The sequence below is a fragment of the Dromiciops gliroides genome, chromosome 4 (assembly GCF_019393635.1).
Source record: "Dromiciops gliroides isolate mDroGli1 chromosome 4, mDroGli1.pri, whole genome shotgun sequence".
In the NCBI taxonomy this organism is placed as follows: domain Eukaryota; kingdom Metazoa; phylum Chordata; class Mammalia; order Microbiotheria; family Microbiotheriidae; genus Dromiciops; species Dromiciops gliroides.
Genome location: NC_057864.1, coordinates 445,215,311 through 445,242,182, shown reverse-complemented (window position 1 = coordinate 445,242,182; position 26,872 = coordinate 445,215,311). Strand labels below are relative to the sequence as shown.

The 26,872-nt window shown below is 42.8% G+C and overlaps 1 protein-coding gene across 2 annotated transcripts in view; it reads left to right on the top strand.

Annotated features, from left to right (window-relative positions):
* IGSF3 (immunoglobulin superfamily member 3) overlaps positions 1-26,872 on the top strand; it is a 145,815-nt gene that overhangs the window by 82,040 nt on the left and 36,903 nt on the right. For both annotated transcript variants that reach the window (XM_043962351.1, XM_043962352.1), the window contains exons 3-7: positions 730-1,107; positions 5,842-6,252; positions 15,096-15,485; positions 20,407-20,808; positions 26,186-26,590. In XM_043962351.1, the coding sequence (XP_043818286.1) occupies positions 730-1,107; positions 5,842-6,252; positions 15,096-15,485; positions 20,407-20,808; positions 26,186-26,590 (1,986 nt within the window). The remainder of the gene's footprint in view (positions 1-729; positions 1,108-5,841; positions 6,253-15,095; positions 15,486-20,406; positions 20,809-26,185; positions 26,591-26,872) is intronic.

Here is a 26,872-nt window from a genome sequence, read left to right as displayed (position 1 = left end):
TCCATGCCTGGGATGCCCTCTCCCTCCTTACCTGTTTCTCAGCTTCCCTGGCCTCCTTTAAGACTAAGCTCAAATCCTACCTTCTGCTAGAAACTTTTTAAAGATTCTCCTCACTGGGAAAACCTTCCCTCTGAGATTACCTCCCATTTACACTGCAGTGTATATATCTCGTATGTGCCTAATTATTTTCATGTTTTCTCCCCCCACCGGAATGTGAGCTCCTTGGGGACAGAGATTGTGTCTTTGCCCTTCTGTGTATACACAGCACTTCCCATAGTGCCCGTCACAAAATGACCATGTTTTTATTCATTACACTGTAGCCTTCACTTTAAAAAAGGGAACCTGGTAAATATTGTCTTCTTTTTATATGGATTCATGTGATCAATTTAATTTCTTTTCTTTTTTTGGTATTATTATAGTTTGGTACTTATCGACACTTTCCCACACCTACATTAATCCTGCTTACAAACAATTAAAGTCATTATTCCTAAGGGTTAGACAGTTAAAGGCAACAAAGACCTGGGCTTGTGTGTGAAATTACTATATATGTAAAATAGGAATGCTACCTTACTAGAATGAGTTTTAATTAATATTTATAAATCACAGTAGCTGGTAAGACATTTATATCGCAATTATTACTACTGTCGTATGAGCAATAAACTCTTTGAACAATGAGGCCTGTTTTGCATTTTGGTCTGATTTTTTGCTCTCTTTTTCCTCCATGTCTAGGTGTGGTGTCAGCACAGAGACAAGTCACTGTCCAAAAGGGACCACTTTATCGCACAGAGGGCTCCCACATCACCATTTGGTGTAATGTCAGTGGCTTTCAGGGACCCTCTGAGCAGAATTTCCAATGGTCCATCTACCTGCCATCTGTACCTGAACGGGAGGTGCAAATTGTCAGCACCATTGACTCTTCCTTCCCTTACGCTATCTATACCCAGAGAGTGCGGAGTGGGAAGATCTATGTGGAGAGAATCCAAGGCAACTCAGCCTTACTGCATATCACAGAATTGCAGGCCCGGGATGCTGGAGAATATGAGTGCCACACACCCACTACTGACGAGAGGTACTTTGGAAACTATAGTGCCAAGATGAACCTAATAGGTAAGGGAGCTAATGTTTTTAAAAGAGGGAAGGGTGCCAGAAACTGGGGGGGGTGGGGTTGCCTTCCAATGCCCTTGTAATACATAACAGAGCTTTATTTTTTCTTGTGAATTCCATTTATTAAAAATCACCATTACCCCAAACGACACAGTTCCCTCCCTTATTCCCCAGTCTTGCTTGCTTACTGTTTTGCCTGCATAATAAACTGCACCACATAGATATGGACACAGGATTTAGAGTAAAAAGGAGCATCACAGATCACCTTGTCCAATTGAGGCTAAGAGGGGCTGCAATAAGTTGCTTGAGTTCACACAAGTAGTGAGCAACAGAGGTAAAATCTGAAGTGGGCTCTAGTGACTCCAAATTGAGGGCTCTTCCCATTAAACCAAACTCCTCTAAATAAAGTATGTGAGTTTGATTTACACATGGTAGGTGGCCAGTGCATAGAGCAACCAGCCTTGAACACTTACTAGCTGTGTGACCCTAAGCATTGTCTCAGTTTCCTCGTTAGTAAAATGAACTAGAGAAGGAAATGACAAACCACTCCAGCAACTCTAGCAAGAAAACCCCAGAATAAGGGAGAGTCAGAAATGATAAAAAAAAAACAACAGCATGGGGAAACTAGGTGGCACAGTGGATAGAGCACCGGCCCTGGAGTCAGGAGAACCTGAGTTCAAATCCGGCCTCAGACACTTAATACTTACTAGCTGTGTGACCCTGGGCATGTCACTTAACCCCAATTGCCTCATCAAAAAAAGAAAGAAAGAAAGAAAGAGAAAACAACAGCAAAAGAAAGGTGAAGTTGAAACTTAGAAGTAGCCTTTCCAGATGTCAAATGCCTTAGAAGAATAAAATATAATCTCATAGAGCCCTGTGTCTGTCATGGGGAGGATGATGGGATGGGGGAAAGAATACAAGGATTAGATAAGAAAAACCTATCATGACCTCAAGGAGATTGCAGGCTGGTGGGAGGATAGATAGCAGTAATATATAGCCAGCGCATTCTTAAGTCTGTGAAATATAAAAGAGAAAGACTTGGGAAATCTGAGAAGGCTTGCTGGAGGAGGTGCAGGTTTGAAAGGATGAGTAGGACTTCAAATAAGTGAAAAAAGGAGGTGAGGGTATTCTGGAGATAAGGATCAGCCTGAACAAAGTGGAGCAGGATTTTGCTCTAACAAGGTGAAGAGAAATTATGAGAAGTGGCAATCGGGAATTAATGTTGGGTGTAGAGAGAAGGAGCTGGGTAAGATGAAGTTTATAAAATTCCTTGGGGAAGGGTGGGAAGGCTTTCAGCAACTTCAGAGCTTCAAATAGGATTCAGAAATGAATGGGAAACTGTTATAGTGGAGAAAAGATGAAGTCGATGTGGTTGCAGCTCTTTATTTAAATACTGAGAGCCTTTTCCAAGTCTTGAAGCTCCATGCATAAGAAATGGTGAACCAGCTGCTTCCTTGGCCGAGATGCTTGATAAAGGATGGTGGGAGTGGGAGGAAGAAGGGGGTGGAAATCTGGAAATTCTATGGATGGCATTGGTCACAGCGGCTCTCCTATGCTGCCAATGCAAAAGGATTAAAAATAACTAGGTTGTTGAGTGTTCTTCTGTCAGGGAGCCAATAATGTGCAAATCTTCCTTTCAAATTCTTATTAATTTAATTAGGCAGAATTGTTAACAGCTCTTAGTTGACACAACTCACTATCTTTTGTTTACTTTTGTTCTTCTAGAGGCCCTGTACCCCAGCAGGTGGCCCTTTCAACCAAAATAGTAATTATTTCCTCCAAAGAGTGTACTACAAATACATCAAGATGGTCTGAAGATTGGGAGCTGGGGAGGGAGGAATTCTGGGGACCTGGAATAGAGTTATCACCACTAGTGAGCCATGTTGTTATTACACTGCCGCTGCCTACCAGTGGTTATGATTTACCAGCCTGGTAGATGAAAAGTCACATTTCTGCAGCAGCTAAATTAGAGAATGATTATTCATATTTAATAGGATATTTCTCTTGGCTAAAAATATATTTAAAAACTTTTTAAGTCTTTAAGTGACTTCCTTAGCATATTTTAAGTATCTAGAGATCATTAACCACCTAACAGGAAAAGTCGGGTTGAACGTGTTTTGGGGGAGGGATCAGTTAATCAGTGAGTCTTTATTAATCACCTACTGTGTGCCAAGTACTGTGTCAGAAATTAGAGATATAGAAACAAAAATAAAAGTCTATGTCTGCAAGGAGTTGGAATTTTATCCAAGTGGGACAATATGTGCATGTTGTTGTTGAGTTCTTTCAGTCATGTCTGACTCTTTATGACTCCATTTGGCATTTTCTTGGCAAAGATACTAGAGTGGTTTGCCATTTCCTTCTCCAGCTCATTTTGCAGTTGAGGAAACTGAGGTAAAGAAGGTTAGATAACTTGCCCAGAGTCACACAGTAAGTGTCTGAGGCTAGATTTGTACTCGGAAGATGAGTCTTCCTGATTCCAAGTCCAGTGCTCTGTTCACAGTATATATGTAAATATGGCCAAAATATATAAAAGGCACATTTTCTGGGTCAGAAAAGGCTTCAAATAAGCATTATTTACATGGAGTTTTGAAGAAAATGGGCATTCACAGAGGCGATGGGGAAAAGAAAACACATTCCAAGCATGGATCACAGCCAGTACAAAAGCATGGAGACTAGAGATTGGTGGTCATGTATGAACAACAGCTAGAAGCCCATTCTGACTGAACCATGGTGTAGGAAGAGAGTGATGCATAATAAAGTTAGAAAGATACTTTGGGGCAGCTAAGTGGAACAGTGGATAGAGCACCAGCCCTGGGTTCAGGAGGACCTGAGTTCAAATCCAGCCTCAGACACTTGACACTTACTAGCTGTGTGACCCTGGGCAAGTCACTTAACCCCAATTGCCTTACCAAAAAAAAAAGAAAGATACTTTGGGAGAGCTTAAAAACTAAACTGAGGAGCTGATACTTAATACTGAAGGTAATAGAGAGCCATTGAAGTTTATTGGAAAAAGAGAGACTTGAGGCAGGAGCCCTGTTAGGACGCTGTTATAGTCATCCAGGCCAGGGTTGATGAGCATCTGAATTTGATGAGTGGTGGCCTTGGGAACAGAGAAAAGGGTAGCAAAGCAAGAGAAAGAAGGAAATAAAATGACAACATTTGGCAACTAATTGAATACCTGGGGTCAAGGATAATGCCAAGATTGTGAACATGGGCAGCTTGGAAGAACGGTGGTGCCGAAATAGAGAAACTTTCACAGGGTTGGAGATTTTAGGGGAAAATAATGAGCTCTGGCATATGTTGAAGGTTTTTTGTTTGTTTGTTTGTTTGTTTGTTTGGTGAGGCAATTGGGATTAAGTGACTTGCCTAGGGTCACACAGCTAGTAAGTGTTAAGTATTTGAGGCCAGATTTTAACTCAGGTCCTCCTGACTCCAGGGCCGGTGCTCTATCCACTGCGCCACCTAGCTGCCCCATTATGTTGAGTTTGATACCTTATGGACATCAAACTTTCAATATCCAACAGAGTGTGAATATAGTGTTCAGGAGAGATATGGCTTGCTATTTAAATTGGAGAGTCCTTTGCAGAGATGATCATTAGACCCATTGGGAGCAATGAGGTCACCAAGGAGGGTGGTCGAGACAGATGGAGAAGAGGGTGCAGGACAGAACCTGCAGTTGGGAGTCTGTTGTGGATAATAACCCAGGAAGGAAGAACCAAGAAGGAGAGATCTGATTGGTAGGGAGAGCAGTGTCATGGAAATCCAGAGTGGGAAAAAACTGTCTAGGAAGGAGAGGATGGCCAGTGGTGTCAAATACATAAACTCCAAAGCTTCATTTTGGGAGTTTCTGCTGTTTGAAGAAGTAAAAACATCTTCTATGTAACATAAATCAAGAAGAGAACCCAGTCTGACTTTTAAAAATTTGTACTTACGCAACTTTTCAGGGAACCAATTTATTATGTAAAGTGACATACACTCATATTTTACACAGTGTTGTAAATTCCCAGAACACCAGACCCACCCATATGCATATTCATGGCAGACATAAAAGCCCATTCCTGTGCCAAAAAGAAAAGATTGTTGAAATATCTGTATCAGAGCACCTTCCCCCAGCCTTCCCTTCCATTTGCTTAGATAATTGAAATTTGATCATTTGTCTGGGATGCTGCAAAGGAGAAAGGAAACAAGTATTTATTATGAACCTACTATGTGGGGCAGCTAGGTGGCACAGTGGATAAAGCACCAGCCCTGGATTCAGGAGGACCTGAGTTCAAATCTGGGCCCAGACACATGACACTTACTAGCTTTGTGACCCTGGGCAAGTCACTTAACTCTCATTGCCCCATCAATTTCCTTTCCTAGGTCTCAATTTCCTCAGCTGTAAAATGAGGGGTTTTGATAGGTCCTTTCTGACCCTCAATCTATAAGTCATCAACCAACCAGCGTTTATTAAATACCTACTATGTGCCAGGAACTAGGGATATAAAGGCAAAAAGGATCAAAATAAAATTATAAAGATCAAAGAATCTTGGAATGAGAAAGGAATTTACAGTCTTATCAAATGAGATAATATTTTAAGTGCTTAGCACTTAAAGGAAATTGACTTGCTGCCCAAGGTTACTCAGGCAACCAGCAATATAACTGAGTTTCAAACCCAGATCCTCTGACTCCCGTCTAGTATTGTTTCCATGGCATTGTTGTAATATTTTTACCACGTTTACATTTTCCATCCTGTAGTGATCCCAGATACCCTTCAGGCAACAGCGACACCCCAGACACTTCAGAAGGTGGAGCAGGACTCTCTGGAGCTGAGCTGCGAAGTAGCCACAGAGACTTTGCAACACAGCCACCTCTCGGTCACCTGGTACAGGCAGAGGGCTGGCGAAAAGCCTGTGGAGGTGATCTCTCTGAGCAAGGATTTTGTGCTCCACTCTAGCAGTGAGTATGCCCAGAGGCAGACCTTGGGAGAGGTCCGCCTGGACAAGCTGGGAGAGACCACCTTCAGGCTCACCGTTTACCACCTTCAGACATCTGACCAGGGCAAGTTCTACTGCGAGGCTGCCGAGTGGATCCAGGATCCTGACAAGTCGTGGTACCCCATGACTCTCAAGCGTTCAGAAGGAACTGTGGTCAACGTCCAGCCAACTGGTTAGTGTCTTTGAGACTCTTTTACTTTCTCTTTGGTTAGTGCTTTATTTCCCTTGGCTGTGCCAGTTGCTTGGCACTGGAGTGGGTGAATTTGGGAGCCACCAGAAACCAAACAGATTTTTGGATCTATGTGGCCTGCCATGCCACGTCTAGATACCTTTGCAACCAGGACAGGTATCACAAACCAGTCTGGGCAGTTGGCCAGTTTTCGAGGGATGGGATGTCTGGAGAGGGCACTAATTCTGTTGAGTGGGTGAGGATAGAAACAGAAACCCTTAGAGACTAACCCATAGGGTGGGGACAGGAGAGGAGAGCTGGGCTGGGGAAGAGTTATCTTCAGACTTCCATCTGAAGAGTGCTATTTTTTAAATTATAAAAGTATTTGATTATTTTCCAGTTACAAGTAGAGATAGTTTTCACATTTGTTTTTATAAGATTTCTAGTTTCAAATTTTTCTCCCTCCCCCCCTCCCCAAGACGGCAAGTAATCTGATATAGGTTTTATATATATACATATATACACATACATATATATACAATAAGATTAAACATATTTCTGCATTAGTCATGTTATAAGAGAAGAATCAGAGCAAAAAGGAAAAACCTCAAAAAAAGAAAAACAAAAGAAATAGTATGGTTCAATCTGAATCCATATTCCACAGTTCTTTTTTTTCTGGATTTGGAGAGCCTTTTCCATCATGAGTCCTTTGGAACTATCTTGGACCATTGTATTGCTGAGAAGAATCAAGTCTATCACAGTTGATTGATCAACACATAATGTTGATGATACTGTGTACAATGTTCTCCTGGTTCTACTCATCTCACTCATCATCAGTTCATGCAAGTCCTTCCAGGTTTCTCTGAAATCTGCCTGCTCATCGTTTCTTACAGCATTACATTCATATACCACAACTTGTCCAGCCATTCCCCAATTGATGGGCAGCCCCTCAATTTCCAATTCCTTGCCACCACAAAAAGAGCAGCTATAAATATTTTTGTCTATATGAGTCCTTTTCCCTTTTTTATGATCTCTTTGGGAAAAAGACCCAATAGTGGTATTGCTGGATCAAAGGGTATGCACAGCTTTATAGCCCTTTGGGCATAATTCCAAATTGCTCTCCAGAATGGTTGGATCAGTTCACAACTCCACCAACAATGTATTAGTGTTCAAACTTTTCCACAGCTTCTCCAGTATTTATTATTTTCCTTTTTTGCCATATTAACCATTTGAAGATTGCTATTTTAACTAACTGTTCCTGCTAACTAGATGCTCATTCTGTTGTTTCTAAGCTGCTAAAGGACTGCAAATGCTGTGAGCATCCTAAATTCAGTGCCATGGGGCAAGGCCCCAGTTGCCTTATCCTACTTATGAATCTAATGGTGTATTAAACATTTGGATTTACCTAGGGGCCAAAGAAGTTGGGACATGTTTAATGTAAGTACTTTAAGAATCTCATTTTATTTACATGATATTAGGAACCTGTACAAATTGTCGTGCAAAGTCCAGATCTCAAGGATGTGATCCTAGAAAGAATCCTGGCATATGTTTCTATAACTCATCTCAGGAGGATGGAGGATGTTGTTAAGCTAGACTGTGGGAGTCTTAATTAAGTCATTCGCTCTACTCTAATGGTTGCTTCTGATAGAAAAATAAGCTCCTTGAGGGCAGAGACTGTCTCACTTTTATATTTCAGTTCAGTGCCTGGCATGTAGCAGGTGCTTAAGAAATGCTTGGTTATTGACTGAGTAATTATTGTAGGGAGCTTGGGAAATATTTTCCCCTGAGAATGGTTTCTTAATGTTGGATTGTTTTAACTCCAGGTGGCCAGCAGAAAAATAGAAAAAAAGATGTAGGGGGTGAAGGAGCACCATGTTGAGATAATATTCCTTTTTACCCTGTGCAGGGAAATGGATAAAGATCAGAATATACTTTATATATTTTTCCTCTATTGATGTTTGAAAGCAATATCTAGGATTCCAGGCACCTTCTGCCTCCATGAACCACAAGATAAATAAGAGACTCTAAGAACACGTCCAGAATGAACCATGGTTCTAGACTGGAGAGCCGATGTCCTGTGTGTTAAATGTTTGGTTTTGCCACCATGAGCTGCTGGAAAATGCTTCTGTAGGGGAAGGCTTTCTCTGTATGGCTCTGTGTTGCTGCTCTTTAAGTTGTTTTGAGTCTCTTTGTGAATCCACCAGATATCCTAATCTAAAAGTGTGCTGGTAGTGTTGGGCATGAATGAGTGTATCCTTCTTGTTGTTGTTTGTCCTTCATCCTTGAAGAGGACCATGACAATGGGATGATGTCTTGCATTGAATTGGATTTAAGTGAAGAACACCAAGAACACCAACCTCACTCTCCTCCAGAGCCTTCTGGTTCCAGTGGCAAGATATAGATCATGATGACTGGAGGTGTCCCTGCATGGTTTTTTCTTTTGGTTGTTATTGTTGTTTTGTTTTTGTGAGGCAGTTGGGGTTAAGTGACTTGCCTAGGGTTACACAGCTAATAAGTGTCAAGTGTCTGAGGCCAGATTTGAACTCAATTCTTCCTGACTCCAGGGCCAGTGCACTATCCACTGCACCACTTAGCTACTCCAATGTGTATCCTTGAGTGTCCTGTGGAAGGAGGAGTCTAGGTCAGTTTAAGGGAGGAGATAGGAAAGTTCCATTTGGATTCTCCTAATTGGGAAAATAAAAGGCAGATACTTTGGTTTCTCTTACTGCCGCTACCTTTTGGTCAAGTCTCCTCCTCCTCCTCCTCCGTGGTTGTGTGGGGCAGTGAGGGTTAAGTGACTTGCCCAGGGTCACATAGCTAGTAAGTGTCAAGTGTCTGAGGCCGGATTTGAACTCAGGTCCTCCCGAATCCAGGGCTGGTGCTTTATCCACTGCTCTACCTAGCTGCCCCCTCCACCACCACCCCCTCCCCCCACCATCCATTTTTCTTCTTGCTTAGAGACTCTCTCTTTTTGTAAAATGGATTTGGGGGGGGCAGTGCAATGAGGGTTAGGTGACTTGCCCAGGGTCACACAGTTAGTAGGTGTCAAGTGTCTGAGGCCAGATTTGAATACAGGGCTGGTGCTTTATCCACTTCACCACCTAGCTGCCCCCTAGCTTAGAGACTCTTAACCTTCCTTGTGTCTGTGGAGCCTTTTGGCTGAAGCCTGGACCCACCTCAGATTCCTGTGTTTAAATATGTCTAGTAAAATACAAGGGATCACAAAGGAAGCCAGAGATGCTGTTTTTTCTCATCCAAATTCAGGGATACTACTCTCTCCCTGACACACACCCCCATTTCCCAGGTTAAGACCTTCTGTTCTAGCTGTTCTGTGCCTTCAAAGGGGGTCGAGTCTCCATGGTTAGGTAGCATTTATTAATTTCCATAATTCTATGGAAATCTAATGGGGTGTGAGAGCTTGAAGCCATGTCATTAAGTAGGGGCTTCCTAAGCAGCTCCCGAGGACTGGCATATTCAGAAGCTTCTGAATCTTTTAGACATCCTGAAATGAATTCATTTGACAAAAATGTATTAATCAGTCAGCGAGCGCTTATTAAACTGTTGTGTTTCAGGAGCTGGCCAAGGCTTCTATTTTATCTAGGGAGATGTGTGGTTCACACACATACATGTATGCAATCCATGTGCAATCCATGTACATGTGTAAGTTTATGGTCATGTTAGAAACAAGGTACTTTGTGGTGCTGGGGATCATTTACATTCTCTATCAAAATCAGTCAACAAGTATTTATTAAGCTCCTACTGGGTAATAGACACTAAAGTGTAGGTGTCTGGATTACAAATACAGAAGTGAGTTGGCTGTTAGCAGCTGGGAGTGGGGGAGGTGCTCAGGGAAAGCTTTGTTTAGAAGGCCATGCTTGAGCTGAGTTTGGGGGAGGGGGGGGAATGAGGAATTTTTTTTTTTTTTTAGTGAGGCAGTTGGGGTTAAGTGACTTGCCTAGAGTCACACAGCTAGTAATTGTTAAGTATCTGAGGCTGGATTTGAACTCAGGTCCTCCTGACTCCAGGGCCGGTGCTCTATTTGCTGCGCCACCTAGCTGCCCCCAAAATGAGGAATTCTAAGAGGCCAAGGTGAGGAGGGGAGTATATTTCAGGCATGGAGGACACATAGTCCATGAAAAGGTACCAGGAGATGAGTCTCATGTGTGAGGAACAAGAAGGCCCTTTGGGCCACAGAGTGGGAGAAAGGGAATAAGAGAGAATAAGGTTAGAAAGGTAGGGTGGGGGCCAGCTCATAAAGGACCTTCCGTGCCATCAAGAGGAGTTTATATTTTATTTTTCAGGCAATAGGAAGTCGATTGATTGGGAGAATGATGTGGTCAGACTCTGATAGTACCTACTGTATTCCAGGCAAAATGGTGGGCGTTAGGTATAAAGGACAAAAACAGAGTCAGTCCCCATCCCTAGGGAGCTCACATTCTACTAGAGGGAGACAGTGTGCACACGGATAAGAAAATACAAAATATGTATGGGATTTTAGTTGGGGGTGGGGAGGTAACACCTGGGAAGGTCAGAAGAAGAGCCTTGAAGGAATTGGGGATCCTCTGAGGTGGGGGTCAAGAGGGAGGGACAGCTTCAAAAGAAAGGAACTGGAATGGCAAATTTAGAGAACAGCAACTGGGCCAGTTTGGCTGGGATGTCCAGTGCATGAAAAAGATTCACTGGTTCAGCTGGTTCGGGAAAAGCAGGCCAAAGGGGAAAGGGCTTTTGAGTTGAAAGAAGGTCTTTCTTCAGGCTTCTTACTCTAGTCTTTCTTCCTTATCCTGAGTAACTTTTTTAAGATCAGTCAAATCCCGAGTGCACTTGAATTAGGTTGCTTGAGTTTAATCATCTTTATTTTAATCATACCTATTTGGAGTTAGGATTTTCCAAATCTGACATGCAAATTCGCCCAAGCCCCATCTTTTTGAAAGACAATCCCAGATTAACGGAAAGAAAGATGGTTGTAGCGTCAGTATATCACCTCCTGTCTGTTTCACTCTGGTGATAGCTGGCTTCAATTAGTATCCTTCCCAAATCATACTTAATGCTGTGGAAACAGTTCAGGGAGAAGTTGCCTGGGAGCAGACGGAGAGATAAGCCAGTGGGTGATGAAGTCACCACTGGGCTATGGCTCTTCTCCCTACCGCAAAAAAGCTTCCTACCCCAGCTGTGCCACATACATGGTGGCCCGGGTTGTATAGTAATTACATGACAGTGAAGAGGCAATTGGACTTAATGGAAATAAAGCTAGCTCTGGACCCTGAGAGACCCTGGTTCAAATCCTGCCTCTGATACTTACTAAGTCTCTAAGCCTATTTCCTTACCTGTAAAAAGAAAAGGTTGGAGTAGACCACCTTTGAAGTCTCTTCTAGCTCTAATGGGGCAGCTAGGTGGTGCAGTGGATGGAGTGCCTGGCCTGGAATCAGGAAGACTTATCTTTGTGACTTCAAATGTGGCCCCAGATACTCACTAACTGTGTAGCCTTGGGCAAATCACTTAAGCCTGTTTACCTTGGTTTCCTCATCTGTAAAATGAGCTGGAGAAGGAAATGGCAAATCTTTCTCTTTGCCAAGAAAACCCCAAATGGGGTCATGGAGAGTCTGACAGGATTGAAAAATGACTGAACAACTAGCTCTAAATCTATGATCCTAAGAAAGTAAACCTGTGCTATCTTAACTTATTATATAATATATTTGTATTATGTACTTATTCCTGATACTTGTATTGTGCTTTAAGGTTTGCTAACACCTCATACATCTTATCTCATGAACCTCACAGGAGCCCCATCAGGTAGATTCTACAGGTACTGTCCCTGTTTCAGGGACTCAGCAGGGTTAAGTAACTCATCCATGGCCATAGGATCAGTGGTAGAACTGGAAGGAGCCCAAGGTCATTTAGAGTTCAGTCTTTCATTTTACAGAGGAGGAAACTGAGGCCCAAAGAGGTGAAATCCTTTGCCTGACATCACACAAAACCAGAACTTGAGACCAGGTTCTTCTGATTCCAAATCCATCGTTTTTCTCGCCCCCAAATAAACACTAGTGATGGCATTTTGCTATGGATGCAACAGTATAGATGGTGCTGACATCTTCAGAGTTGAGAGAAACAAGCCATATTAGGGGACTAGTGAGTGGAAGGGTATTTTCAATGGAATTTTTTTTTTTGAGGGAGGAGGGGAGTGGGGTATAAAAGAAAAAAGTAGGTATAGGCAGGTAGCTCAAAGGCATGCCAGATAAGAGATCATTAGATGTAGCTCTGCTTAATATGGTCCATCTCTCCCACAATTAAGACATTGTCTATTCCTGAACCAGACTTCATGCTTTGCAGAGGACCTGGGTTTTCTCAGTCCCAGGGGCTTTGAGCTAGAAATTATCAAATGGATCAGGGAAACCAGTTCTGCCATTCCCCTCAAGGCATCCTTTCATGACAGCCTCCCCTCTTCCTGACTGTGTCATGCCCCGGCTTCTTCTTGTTCCTCTTCCTCTTTTTTGTTTTTTAAATGTATGTAAAGCTGATAAAAACACTGGTTCACAATTTTTTTTTCAGCTAGTTAATTTCAAAGGTGAGATTTGAAGTCTGGTCTTACTGACTCCGGCCAAGCTTAGCCCTTTCTCTACTGAGCTATAACAGCTCCTTCTGTTAGTGACTAAATGATTCCTTAGGGGGGGAAAGAGTACCTCTGACCTTCATGCCTTCCTTCTTGGACAAAATCAAAACCTTTTCAGAATGTTTGAAAACCCCACTTAAGAGTTTGTCCTAAAAGATTGGGTCTAATTGGTGGACTTCCAATGAGAGGCTAACTTTAATTTCTCCCATAAGATTCTGTTGAGTTTGCCTGTCCTGCCTTATTTGATGATATCTGCCTCCCATAGTATCCATAACCCCTCACTCTCAGTCACTCTGCTTGTCCGATGTGTTACAAATCTTGTCACATCTGCCATTACAAAATGTCTCTTCTACATCCTTTGCACTCTCCTCGCACACGTATTTTGGTCACTCCTCACTTCTTGCCTAGAGTATTGCAATAACTTTCTAATTAGTCTCCCTACCTCAGGTCCTTCCCCAATACACTCTGTCAGCCACTCAGCCCCCAAAGTGATCTTAAAGTGCAGGTGTGACAATGTTTTCCCCCTACTCAGTAGATTCCAATGACTCCCTGTTAACCTCCAGGCTCGAATAAATGCCTTCTTTGCAGTTAAAGCTCTCTAGAATCTGACCCCCTCCTACCTCTCTAATTGTCTTGAACTTGGCTCCTTTCTATGTACTCTCTGGCCTGGCTGCTGTTCCTCAAACACGATACTGCATTTCCTATCTCTGGGCTTTTGAATTGCTGACCCCAGGGCCTGAACTGTTCTCCCTCCTCACATCTGTCTCTTAGAATCCTTAGCTTCCTTCAAGGTTCAGTTCAAATGGCACCTTTTGCAGGAGACCTTTCCAAGGACCCCAGGCTGGTGGAGCCTTCTCCTGTGACATCACTTCTCTTCTACTCTTTATGTAACTGGGGTGTGTGTGTACACATACATATACCTACCTGTTTATTTACATGTCATGTTCCCAGGGCAGCTAGATGGCGCAGTGGATAGAGCACTGGCCCTGGAGTCAGGAGTACCTGAGTTCAAATCCAGCCTCAGACACTTAACAACTTACTGGCTGTGTGACCCTGAGCAAGTCACTTAACCCCAATTGCCTAACCAAAAAAACAAAAACAAAAACAAAATACATGTCATGTTCCCCATTAGAATGTAAATTCTTTGAGGGCAGAGATAATTTTTGCCTTTCTTTGTATTTCCAGAATTTGGTACTGTCCCTGGTACATAGTCGTCATCTTGTTCAGTCACTTTTAGTTGTGTCCGACTCTTTGGGGGTTTTCTTGGCAAAGATACTGGAGTGGTTTGCCACTTCCCTCTCCAGCTCATTTTACAGTTAAGGAAACTAAGGCAAACATGGTTAAATGACTTTCCCAGGGTCATACAGTTAGTGAGTGTCTGAAGCCAGATTTCAACTCAGGTTTTCCTGACTCCAGACCCAGTGTTCTATCCACCGAGCCACCTATCTACCCTGTATAGGGTAAGCAATTAATAAATTCTTGTTGACTGAACCATATGAGGGAGAATATAGCAAAATCTCATTCTGATCATCTTTGAATATTTATGAGTAACAGGGCAGGTAGCTGGATGGAGTGTTTATGGGTAGGTGGGGTAGACAGATTTTCTTAAATCTCGTTTTCCATTCTGGAATTTCTAGAGTCTCCTTATTTTTCTCTTGGATATTGGTCATGTGTAGGCCTGAGAGAGCTGCTGTTTCAGAGGAAAGCTGATCAGTTCTAGGGCTGAGCTGGAGTTGGGATCTGTGGTCTCAGGTCTTAGATACTGTCAGTCTAACATACAGGAGAGAAGGGCAGGAATAGAGACGGGGGGGGGGGTTGGGGGAACAAAGGAGAGGATAGAAAGAAGAGAGAAGTGGAGACAAAGAAAGAGAGGGAAAGGGATGGAATTTATTAAGCCCTTAACATTTTGCTAAGTGCCAGGGATACAGATTAAAATCTGAAGTCAGTTCCTCCCTTCAAGGAGCTTACATCCTTAGAATTAATCAATCCAGGCTCGAGATTTCTCTGACTTCTAGGTGTCGCTTGGTCCTAAACGAATCTGGGTTCCATCTCTCAGGGACATGGTTGCGTTGTCATTATCTTAGAATATTAATAGGTTATTTCTGTCCAGTGGTTTATTGGCATATTTTGACCAATTGGAAACCTATATTCATCTGAAGCAGGTTGAATGATATGTATCTTTTGGCATCAGTGACCACTCATCTCTTCTTTCCCCCATTCTATTCCATTCCTTTCTCAGACAAAGAGTTCAGTGTTCGACTAGAGACAGACAGACGGCTGTACACAGTCGGAGATCCAGTAGAGTTCCGCTGTATCCTTGAGGCCCAGAATGTTCCTGACCGCTACTTTGCCGTCTCCTGGGCTTTCAACAGCTCCCTCATCGCCAGCCTGGGGCCCAATGCTGTGCCTGTGCTTAACAGTGAATTTGCCCAGCGGGAAAGTCGGGGCCAGCTCAAGGTGTCCAAAGAGAGTGACAGTGTCTTTGTACTGAAGATCTACCACCTTCGCCAGGAGGACAGTGGTAAATACAACTGCAGGGTGACTGAGCGAGAGAAAACGGTCACTGGCGAGTTCATTGACAAGGAAAGCAAACGCCCCAAGAACATACCCATCATTGTTCTTCCTCTTAGTAAGTAGAGAATTGTGCTTCTCCCTTCCCCCACCCTGCTCTTTCCCATTGTTTTCTGGTTTGCCAAATGGTATCCTCACTTGAGGGAAACCAGAGGGTGACAGATGGGAGTGGGTGGCACTCAGCCTTGGTAACCACTCTACTGGGGAAAAACAAAACACTTAACCTCCCTTCCTTTTCCAGCTCCTCTCTTTCGGCACTCACTGTACCTCTTTAGGTAGGCAGAGTTTCAAAGGAAGGACTTGAGACATACCACACTTGGGGGTTGTGCATGCGTAGACTCAGAATGTAACATCTATGAGCAGGATTGTAGATTTAGATCTGGAAAGAACCTTAAGAGCTATCAAATTCTTCATTTTACAGATGAAGAAACTGAGGCACAGGAATGTTAAGTGACTCATCCAACATCACACAGCTACTGAGTGTTTGAGGGTCTCCTGAGTCCAAATCTAGTGCCCTTAACCTGTTGCACTGCATTGTCTCTCGTGGGCAATGGCAACACTCCCAAGGTATAGAGAACCTGGGATCTAGGAAAACTATTTGCCTACCCTAGGGCAGCTAAGCCTCAGAGAAGTGGGTGAACCATGAGTGTCTCTTAGAGCTTTAACTTTTTGTGGAAGGATTTTAAATGTTAGTTCAAAATATCATTTGTGGGGCAGATAGGTGGTGCAGTGGATAAAGCACTGGCCCTGGATTCAGGAGGATCTGAGTTCAAATGTGGCCTCAGACACTTGACACTTAATAGCTGTGTGACCCTGGGCAAGTCACTTAACCTTCATTGTCCTGCCTAGGAAAAAAAATACCTTATATGTATTTCCTGCAAATATATATATATATATATATATATATGCATATGTGTATATATATATACACACATGTGCATACATATACATGTACATATACATATAATTTACAAGGATAATGCTTGAGATCAAGACTTCATAGAACTCAGAAGTCGGCATTTGCCTAAATTTCCTTCCTGTGTTAAAATACTGGTTTAAAAAGCAAAGACCCCTTTATCCTGGAGTTGGAGAATCATAGAATTTTGTTTCCATATTTGGGAAAGGTCATTTAGTTGAGCCCCCTGTCTCCAGACAAGCCTATACAGCTGACTTCAAGATCTTAAGGGTTTTTAAAATCTATTGCCCATTAGATCTATATTTTGTGGAAATTAGGCATTCTAATGTCCTTTTTAAAAAAATGGTTGTCAATCTCTTCCTAAACTAACCCTAACCCAGCTTCTTCAGTCTTTTCTCATAGTCTCTTTACAACTTAGCTTTATTCTTTTCGTTGCTGTTTTCCTCCTTAACCATTTCTGGTTCCTTACTATTCACTTTAAGATATGGAGATTAGAACCAGGCATGGGGTAAAGATTTAGGGGTCTTACTGGTCCTCTTCTTCTTCTACACTAAGATAACTTTCTCTCTTGTCCTTGTTTAAAAAGCATCCAATTCCCTTGAATTCTTTTTTCCCTCCCTTTCCTTGGACTCTCTTTTCTACTGGCTTCCAATTCTTCCCTTTTCCTATCTTGTTAATTCTCTATCATTCTATACTGGCTTTATCCAAGGACTTGATCTGGCTTTTCATCCACAAACTAATTACTTGTTGTTTGATAAAGATCAAATGGACAGCCACCATACTCAGTATCTTCTTTTACCCTAAGAAATTTCCCCAACCCCCATTAAGAACTTGTTTGATGATCTGTGGCCTGCTATATTGCTTTTCCAGCAGATAACTGGGTAGTTAAAGTCCCCCAGCACCATCAGATGCTGCCCCAAGGCCACTTGGGTAAGTCTACCAGAGAACAAACATGACCACAAAAATTATGGTGATGATGATTATGCCTTGAATTCTAATGGTGCCTTTCTTCGCAAGAGACCAGATTGCTTTTTTTTTTTCCAGGTTTCTGCTTAAAAAAAAAAATCTTTCTAGACTAGGTTAGGGGAAGGTATTCTATCCATTTTCTATGAATGGAGAAACCAAAGCACAAGAAGTGGAATGTTAACCGACATTGTTCACTGTGTGCTTCCAACGTCCATTCTAGGGCTTTCTCCAAAATCTTCTGCTGCATCATCAGCTCTTGCCTTGAAGATCCCTATTAACTCTCTGTAATATCATCCCTAGTTTTGTCCCCTTTTCATTTCACCTGGATAGTGTTTAATGGCAGTTTTACTCTTTTCCCAAGCCTGGAAGCATGAATAGGTAATCTTGATGGACAAGGCAAACGCTAACGCCTGATTGGCATTGCCCATATTTCCCGAGCCACCTTATTTTGTCTAGCCCAATCTTGTCATTCTTGTTGTTGTTGTAGACCTACTGTATATATGTATATAAGACACACACATATATTTATATATATAATATAAATATACACATACAGAAATATCTGTTTATATTCACATATATGTATATACATATATGGATGTGTGTATGCATTCATGTATGCATGTATGGATGTGTGTATGCATATGTGTATGGATGCAGTGGATCTAGGATGGCTATTGACCTGGAAGTCATTTTTTCACCTAAGTTGGATTTCCTCTCTTGATTCTGGAATTATGACCTTTTGTCCATTGTCTTGGCTAATCAGCCTTACCTGTGAAGTTGAAGCCCAGGGCAAGTACTGTGATGCCTGAGAGTCCTTTTGTTATGCCTTTTTTTTTTTTTAAGTGAGGCAATTGGGGTTAAGTGACTTGCCCAGGGTCACACAGCTAGTAAGTGTTAAGTGTCTGAGGCTGGATTTGAACTTAGGTACTCCTGACTCCAGGGCTGGTGCTCTATCCACTTTGCCATCTAGCTGCCCCCTGTTATGCCTTTTGATACTATAAAGCCTAACTACTGGGCAAAGGACGTTTCTGGGAATTGGAGAGGAACTATCATTCCCTATGGTTGAGGATCCTATACTTCATCCCTGGCAAAATTCTGAGAAGTCCCAAACAGGCCACAGTCATACTCATGGTAGCAAGAGCTGATGAATTGACTTCCTGAAGGTAGCTACTAAGGGGGCCCTGCTGAATATCGGAAAGAATGCCAGATTTGGTGTCCAAAGACCTGAGCTTGAATCCCAGCTGGGCTGCCATTTTGCTTACCCACAATGGACATCAGTTTCCTCATCTCTAAAAGGAGATAACATCTGAAATCCCTTTTACCTCTGAATCTGTAGTCCCTAGTTCTTTCTGACTCTCTAGTGACAGGGAGGATAACAGATATAGGAGCCGCATAGCTCTGCTCTACATCTGCTTCTTGATTTGGAATTTGATTAAACTGATTGGTTTGAAAAATCTTTTTCATCTCATTTCACTTGATTTTTCATTAAAATTCTTCTATAAGCTGGAGACAGTTGTGGTTGCCGTACTTTGCCCTAACAAATGAACTTGAGATTCTAAACAGTCGTGGTCTCGTTATTCATATTTTTGCAGTCCAGTAGATTGGAAAACTTTGGTATGTACCCAAGGGTTTGGGAGGGAAACCCCCCAACAAAATAAACAGAACCCTAAGCTCTAAAGAAAGTAGAAGGAGTAAAGAGTCACTGGGAATACAACAAAATGTATTTATCAAGTGCCTGTTAAGTGTTCAGTTCAAGGCACTAGAGACTCACAGTCTTCCTTCAGTACTTCAAACTTTGTAAGCTTCTCGAGGGATAGAGACTTTTTCATTGTGAGCTCATTGCTCTGAATGTAGTTTGTACTTAACAATTATTTGTTGAATTGAATTGGATGGATAGTATTCCCACTCAAAGCTCCTCTTCCACTGGTAGTAAATAAAAGGTGTTCAAGAAAAATAGACAATAAGTATGAGTTGGGGATGGATGAATGGATGGGTGTTGAACCAGCTCAGTCAGTGAACTCTAATTGTTGAATATAAGTCCAAAAAGCATTCCCAGACCCTGTGTAAATAAATCATGTTCAGATGGTGAATTGTTTTGAATTATCCACACAAATGCCCTCTTCTGTTATTGTAGGGTTTTGAGAAATAACTATGTGTTCATCTTTAAGAAAACTCCTCCAGGGGTTTTCACACCTTCTTTCTTCTTTCTAACTGTACCTAGAACTAGAGAAAAAGCAAGGTATTGTTGTGCAGCTTGTCTTTTGTTTGACTGATGCACAGAACTAAGAAAGGGCAATCAGAGGGGCTGGGTAGAATAAAGAAAATGATGAAAATGCCCGTTTCTCAAAAGCAGTTTTAAATAGGAGTTTCAATTTTTAAAGATATTAAGAACTAAAAAAAACCAGCCTTTCATTTCAGTTGTATGGGTAAGCAGAGGAAGGGCCCTAAAATTAAGGTTGGGTTGTTCTCGTGGGGTTCCACACAGACATTCAGTCTTGAAAACTAGCATCTCTGCACAAGGGGATTCGTGTGTCAGGTAGGGGGTTGGTCTGGATGACTTCGAAGGTAATTCCCAACTCTCCTGTGATTCTAAGGCAAAGAACAAACACTGAAAATAATGGCATTCATCATTGCAGTCCTGAAATAACCACTGTACCAGCAACAAAGTATTTTGGGTCGTTGTTACTAATGTTAACAATAGCTAGCATTTATGTAGTGCTTGAAGGTTTGCAAAGCCCTTTTTATATATTCAGTGCTTTTACATACAAATCCTCACAGCAACTCTGTATGGTATCATTATCCCCATTTCACACATAAGGAAACTGAAGAGAGGCTTAGTGATTTACCCAGGGTCACACAGCTACTAAATGTCTGATATGGAATTTGAACTCAGGTCTTCCTGACTCCAAGTCGAGTGTTCTACTGCATGGAACCCCCAGCTACCTATGAATTAAAAACAACAGCAACAAAGTCAGTAAGAATATTCCCAGTTATTGTTCCCCCTCCTTGATGATGGAAAGGTCTAGAAAGGTTATAGGGAGGGGGTCAGTGAATAGATAATGCCACCTCCCTGTTACTGTCTCCTTCTCCCCAGAGAGCAGCATCTCCGTGGAAGTAACCAGCAATGCCAGCACCATCCTAGAGGGGGAAAATCTTCACTTTTCCTGTAGCGTACGAACAGCGGACAGAGCCCAGGGCCGCTTCTCTGTCATCTGGCAGCTGTTGGACAGGCGGAATCGGCGAAATAACATCATGTGGCTAGACAGAGACGGCACGGTGCAGCCTGGCTCTTCCTATTGGGAACGCAGCAGCTTTGGGGGCATCCAAATGGAGCAGGTGCAGCCGAACTCATTTACTTTGGGCATCTTTAACAGCAGAAAGGAGGATGAAGGCCAGTATGAGTGCCACGTGACCGAGTGGGTACGGGCAGTGGATGGCGAATGGCAGATCGTTGGAGAGCGAAGGGCTAGCACACCTGTGTCCATTACTGCTCTGGGTAAGCATGGAGTCCCTGGCTCAAACAGGCACTTCCAATCCAAGAAACTGCCCTCTGACTCTGACATCAAATAGTCCACAGGCACTCTATTGCAGCCCTTTCTTCTCTGCATGTCCTCACCCCTGCTTTTTGGCTATGGATTCCACACATTTTGCAGCTGCCTCCCTTGTTTCTATTGAGATGCATTGCAAGGCTGCTACCTAAAAAATCCATTTCCTCATTAGTATAAAATAAATACCTTGAGATTTGTGAATGCCCAAGAATATTAGATTTAGTTCTCATGTGGTAGTTAAGAAGGCAGTCCTGTAACATTTATCTACCCAATACAATCAGCATATTAGATTTTATGTGACTTGCCTGCCAGTTCTTGGACTGATAGATTCCTGATTGTGAAATTGCTGGCTTCCAGCGAGGCTTCTGTCTCCTGAGTTAGGACCACACCCACTCATAGAGGTTGCCTTGGGTAAGCCCTCTAATAGATAGAATTTTCCATAGGTCAGGCAGTGTCTTTGCTTCCTTTCTCCCAAGATAAGCATGAAATTGACTTTCTGAGCATTTAATCCGAAAGCTTGACCTGTTTTCTGGCATAATCACACAGCCCAGATTTCTGCCACAGAAACTTCTAGTGATTAAGACTCTTGATCAGCTCAAATGCCGAAAATGGGCTTTAGGCTGAGGCAGGGTTGGGGAAGATAATGTAATGACTGTCCCATTTGTCTCTTGGTGGCAGGTTTCTTCCTGCCCTGTGTAATAAGGAAGGTGGAGGAGGTGGAATAAGTTTGTCAGGACTGTTCATTTCTATTATCTCAGGGTATCTATTACCTGACTGCTTTGCCCAGGACTGGTCAAGGAGGGTCCATAGCTACTGATCTTCCAAAACACTTTTGAGCAAAGATGTCTGGGACTTGGTTCTTTATGCCTGTTTAACTTTTTATTTTTTTATTTTTATTTTTTTATTTTTGGGGGGGAGGGGAGGGGATGACGGTTAAGTGATTTGCCCAGGGTCACACAGCTATTAAGTGTAAAGTGTTTGAGGCTGGATTTGAATTCAGGTCCTCCTGAATCAGGGCCCATGCTTTATCCACTGTACCACCTAGCTGCCCCATGCTACCTAGCTGCCTCCAGTTGAACTCTTATCCCCAGTCTTTCCCCCCTCCAGTATAGGGACCTTTTTTTTTTTTTTTGGTGAGGCAGTTGGAGTTAAAAGTGACTTGCCCAGGGTCACACAGCTATTAAGTGTCAAGTGTTTGAGGCCGGATTTGAACTCAGGTCCTTTTGACTCTAAGGCCGATGCTCTATCCATTGTGCCATCTAGCTGCTCCTAGTGTGGGCATCCTTAAGGAAATGATCTTCCCTCCCAAGACAGCTCTTGGGGAAAGGTGGGGGTGTGAAATGGCAAGCAGTGGTTAAAAAACTTACCTCCTCATTTAAAGACAAATATTTTTATATCTACAAACCAGTAGGTCATTTGCGTTTGGGTACCTTCTTCCCCTGTAGGAACATAAAGGTAGGATCAAAGAGATAATGGATGAGGAAAGTGCTTTGAAAAGTAAAAAGCCCTAATAAATGTAAGATGGCATGATATAATTAGGTCAACTCAATTTCTATGAACGCTGTGTTCTCTAATCCCACCGAGTGCCTGTGAGAAGTACCAGAGGCTGCTAGAGATGCAAGAGAACTTTCCACGGCATATTATGACATTTCTCACACACCAAAGCCCTACTTTCAGCTTGTGATTTCATTGGAGTGCCAAGTTTATTTTTTTCCGCTCCTAAAGGATACGAGGATCCAAGATGGAGAATTACAGTTTCTGACCTTCATTTGTCTGATGTAGGATCTTCAGCAAATGCCTATGCAAACATACCCAGGCACTCATCCCATTTCAGAGTGTCTTCATTAATAAGCTAAGGTCACTGCTACCTGTGATTTTCAGTATCCTACCCTGAAAATAATAAGCATGAAGATTGTTAACTGAAGAAATCTCGAATTTTCAAGAAGATGCCAACCTGCATTGGCAAACGGGGTTTCCTCCTCCCCAGTAGGATCTAGGTGGACACAACTGACTTAATCCTTACCCAGGAGCCCTCAGTAGTCTTTTTTTTAAATTAATGGATCTTGGGGGCAGCTAGGTGGCGCTGTGGATAAAGCACCAACCCTAGATTCAGGAGGACCTCAGTTCAAATCCAGCCTCAGATACTTGACACTTACTAGCTGTGTGACCATGGGCAAGTCACTTAACCCCTCATTGCCTTGCAAAAAACCCAACAACAATTATGTACAAAGTAGAGGCAGGTCAGAAGGAACATAGTACAGTTGGGTGGTGAAGTGGGTAGAGTGACAAGTCTGAAGTGAGGAAGACCAAGTTCAAATCCTCCCCCAGAAACTTACTAGCTGGGCAATGTAACCTATGTCTGCCTCAGTTTCCTCAAATATAAAACAGGTATTGTAATAGCACCCACCTCCCAGGGTGGTTGTGAAGATGAAATGGGATAATATTTGTAAAGTGCCTCACATTGTACCTGATACATAGTAGGTGCTTAATAAATTTGTGTTCCTTTCCTTTGCCCTAAATTTAACTCCATAGTCCTTGAATGATAGATATACAATCTATCACCAGGTCCCTTTCTGGTTTATAAAGAACTCTAACAGTTTATTCTCCATTTAAGAACCTAGGATCACCTCCATGCCTCACTTGAACTTTAGTGCAGAAGTATGATAAGGCTTCCTTACCCAGAAGTTCCCAGGACCAACAGAATTAAAGGATTGCTCCCTATTGCTAACCATATGTACAAGGCTCCTTATTCCTGGTTTTCTTTAGCATTGAGTGAATGGATTATATGGTATATTTAATACCATGTTTTCATTAGTTGTTTGCCTGAAGATTTATTATTGAACAGCATCTTGTTCAAGGACCAGGACTCATTGTGGAAGACTGGGGGACCTTCTATGGGACTGTGCCCTGCCAACTCAGCAAGCATTTATTAAGCACTTATTATATACCAGGTACTGTGCCAAACTCTAGAAATACAAAGAAAGGAAACAATTTAACAGTGTAAATGGACTGAGTTTGTAGGTTGTAGCTGGAGCTAATTTCTTGGGTCAGGTTCTATATAGCTCAAATAGAATAGGCCAATGTACTCTCTTGTTTTGTTTTGGTGAGGCGGTTGGGATTAAGTGACTTGCCCAGGGTCACACAACTAGTAAGTGTCAGGTGTCTGAGGCTGCATTTGAACTCAGGTCCTCCTGAGGCTGGTGCTCTATCCACTGCGCCACCTAGCTGCCCCTTTTGTTTTGTTTTGTTCCAATGTACTCTTAAAGCCCAATGTACTCGTAAAGCCCACCTTATACACTAAGATGTGTATAAGCTTTACCAGGTTGGTATAAATAACAATAACTAATATTCCTGTATTGTTGCAAAGCTATCCCCTCAACCCTGTGAAATAATTAGAGGGTTTTCTTACTCTCCTACCCATTTTATAAATGAGGAAAATGAAGTTTGGGTAAAGTGACTGGGCCAGGATCCCAAAGCTAGTAAGTGTCAGAACCTGGGTTTGAAACTCAGTCTCTGGTCTTCCCAGGGTACCACCCAGCTTTCCTGGAGTCAGAGGGACCTAAGTTCAAATCTGGCCTCATATACTTAATAGCTGTGTGACCCTGGGCAAGTCACTTTACACTGATTGTCTCCACAAAAAAAGGTGGTAGTGACAATGGTGGTATTATTATGATGGAGATAGTGTGATGTAGTGAAGAGAAGGTTTTCCTCAAAGCCAGGAAAACTATCTTTTGCTACTACAGTGCCATAGTGGAAAGCAACTAAAGATACTCTAATACTATCAGCCTAATGAATCATGGCGTCTGGGTTTAAAATTACTAATTCAATCAGGAGTGCTGCCTGAATAGCTAAGGCTCATGAAACACCCTTGTAATGGGTTTCAGACGGCAGGACAACTGGCCAATAAAGGGCCATTCTAGGGAGCATGCCAGTTTGCTCTGCCCGGTGCCAGCCCATGTGGTGGCTGTTTAGGGATCGTTCTGCCAGAAAAGGGGAATGAATGGCGGGTCCTGCGTGCTACTGTAGATCACACAGAGGCATTCTGCGTCTGTTTCCCACTGACTTACTGTGGGATGATGGAAAGGCTTTTTATTGGCTTCTGAGCCACAGTTGGATGGTTTTGCTTCTTGCTGGCCATGAGCTATTAATGATGAATCTCTGAGCTTTCGGGGCTCTAACCTTTTCCCTGGGAAATACCCATGCAGGCTCTAAAGTAGAGAGCTGGGCCTCTCCAGTCCATGTCATCATCCTCTTCAGTACTAGCAGGTTCCCCAAGCATTCATACCATACATACCTCAAGGACTGGGACCTCACTAGCTAGTCCTTTCCTAGTCTCCCCAAAATTTATGCACCATAATATCTCCTTTAAATTTGCAGGAGAGATCCACCTCTACAAAATCTAGTTAGTTTGTCACTAGCCAATGCCTTAAGTCTGCATGGAGAAAGTAGGAAAGGCAATAGAGAGAGAACCAGGATTGAGCTAAGCTAGTCAGAAAGAGTGAGGCTCCCTTCTGTTTGTGTCCTTTCTCTTTTCCTCCCTGCAATTGAGAGAGAGATTCACAAAAAAGAAAGGCCCCCTTTTCTCTCCCCTGGAGAGCTGTTGGTTTCCAGTTAAAGTTTTCATGTTGGTTAATCCAGAGATCCAGTCTAAAGTTTGTTTGGAATCTCTAAGTTTAGGGCTATTCTCTTATCTAGGTCTCACAAGCCTTTGGTATGAGAACGTCATTCTGGCCTATCCAACATGGAACCCCAATCATCATTAAAAAACTTCAGCTAAGCACCTGATGGTGAGCCTTCTGGAATAGATGCCACACTGAGAGGGCTGTCCAGGGACCCGATCTCTAGGAGCTTTGGAACTCTGAGCTGAGATCATAGAATCACCAAGCTAGATAGGACTGTAGACTCATCTGGTCCAAACTGTTCTGGCCTTTTCAGTAGAGCTCTTGACAAGTCTAGCTTGGTGCCGTAAGTATCATTGGCCCTAAGTAATAACATTATGTAGTAAATGAGAGGGGCCAAGAGCCCTAAATATTCTTTGCCAGATCTAACCAGGAAACCCAAGGAGGTCTCCTGTGATACAAGAAAAAGAACACTCAGCCATAGTCAGAGGATCTGGATTCAAATCTCACTTCTAATGGATGATTCGCAAGCTCCCTGGACTTTACTTCCTCATCTATAAAAGGAGAGTGTTGAATTGGATACCTACTGAGGCCCTTTCTGACTCTAGATCTGAGAGCCTATACGCATCCCTACTCAAGTGAAATGGTTTCTATAGAGTCTGACATCCTTGTTCTTTTTTTTTTTTTCCTTCTTCTTCTTCTCTAGAGACTGGCTTTGCTGTCACGGCCATCTCCCGCACGCCTGGCGTGACCTACAGTGAATCATTTGACTTACAGTGCATCATCAAACCCCATTACCCATCTTGGGTTCCAGTGTCGGTGACCTGGAGGTTTCAACCTGTGGGCACCATTGAATTCCACAACCTGGTGACCTTCACCCGGGATGGTGGGGTTCAGTGGGGGGAGCGGTCCTCCAGCTTCCGAACTCGCACTGCCATCGAGAAAGCAGAGTCCAGCAACAATGTACGTTTGAGCATCAGTCGGGCCAGTGACACTGAGGCGGGAAAGTACCAGTGTGTGGCCGAGCTTTGGAGAAAGAACCACAATAGCACCTGGACACGCCTGGCGGAGAGAACATCCAACTTGTTGGAAATAAGAGTGCTACAACCAGGTAACAGGAGCCATTTACCTTTATCACAGCATCTCACTGTCTGGAAACACAGGCACAGTGGACCCTAATGATCTTCTCTTCTAGAAAACTCGCCAGAGTTTTCTGGCCCATAGAAATAGGAATTTGTGGAAAAAATACAGATTGTGGACTTGAGTGCAAATATCACCTCTGTATCTAACTATCTGTGTGACCTTGGGAAAGTCACTGGGATTGGGACCTTTTTCCTCATCTGTAAAATGATAGGAGCAGTGGTGTCAAAATTAAATAGAAACAGGGGCCACC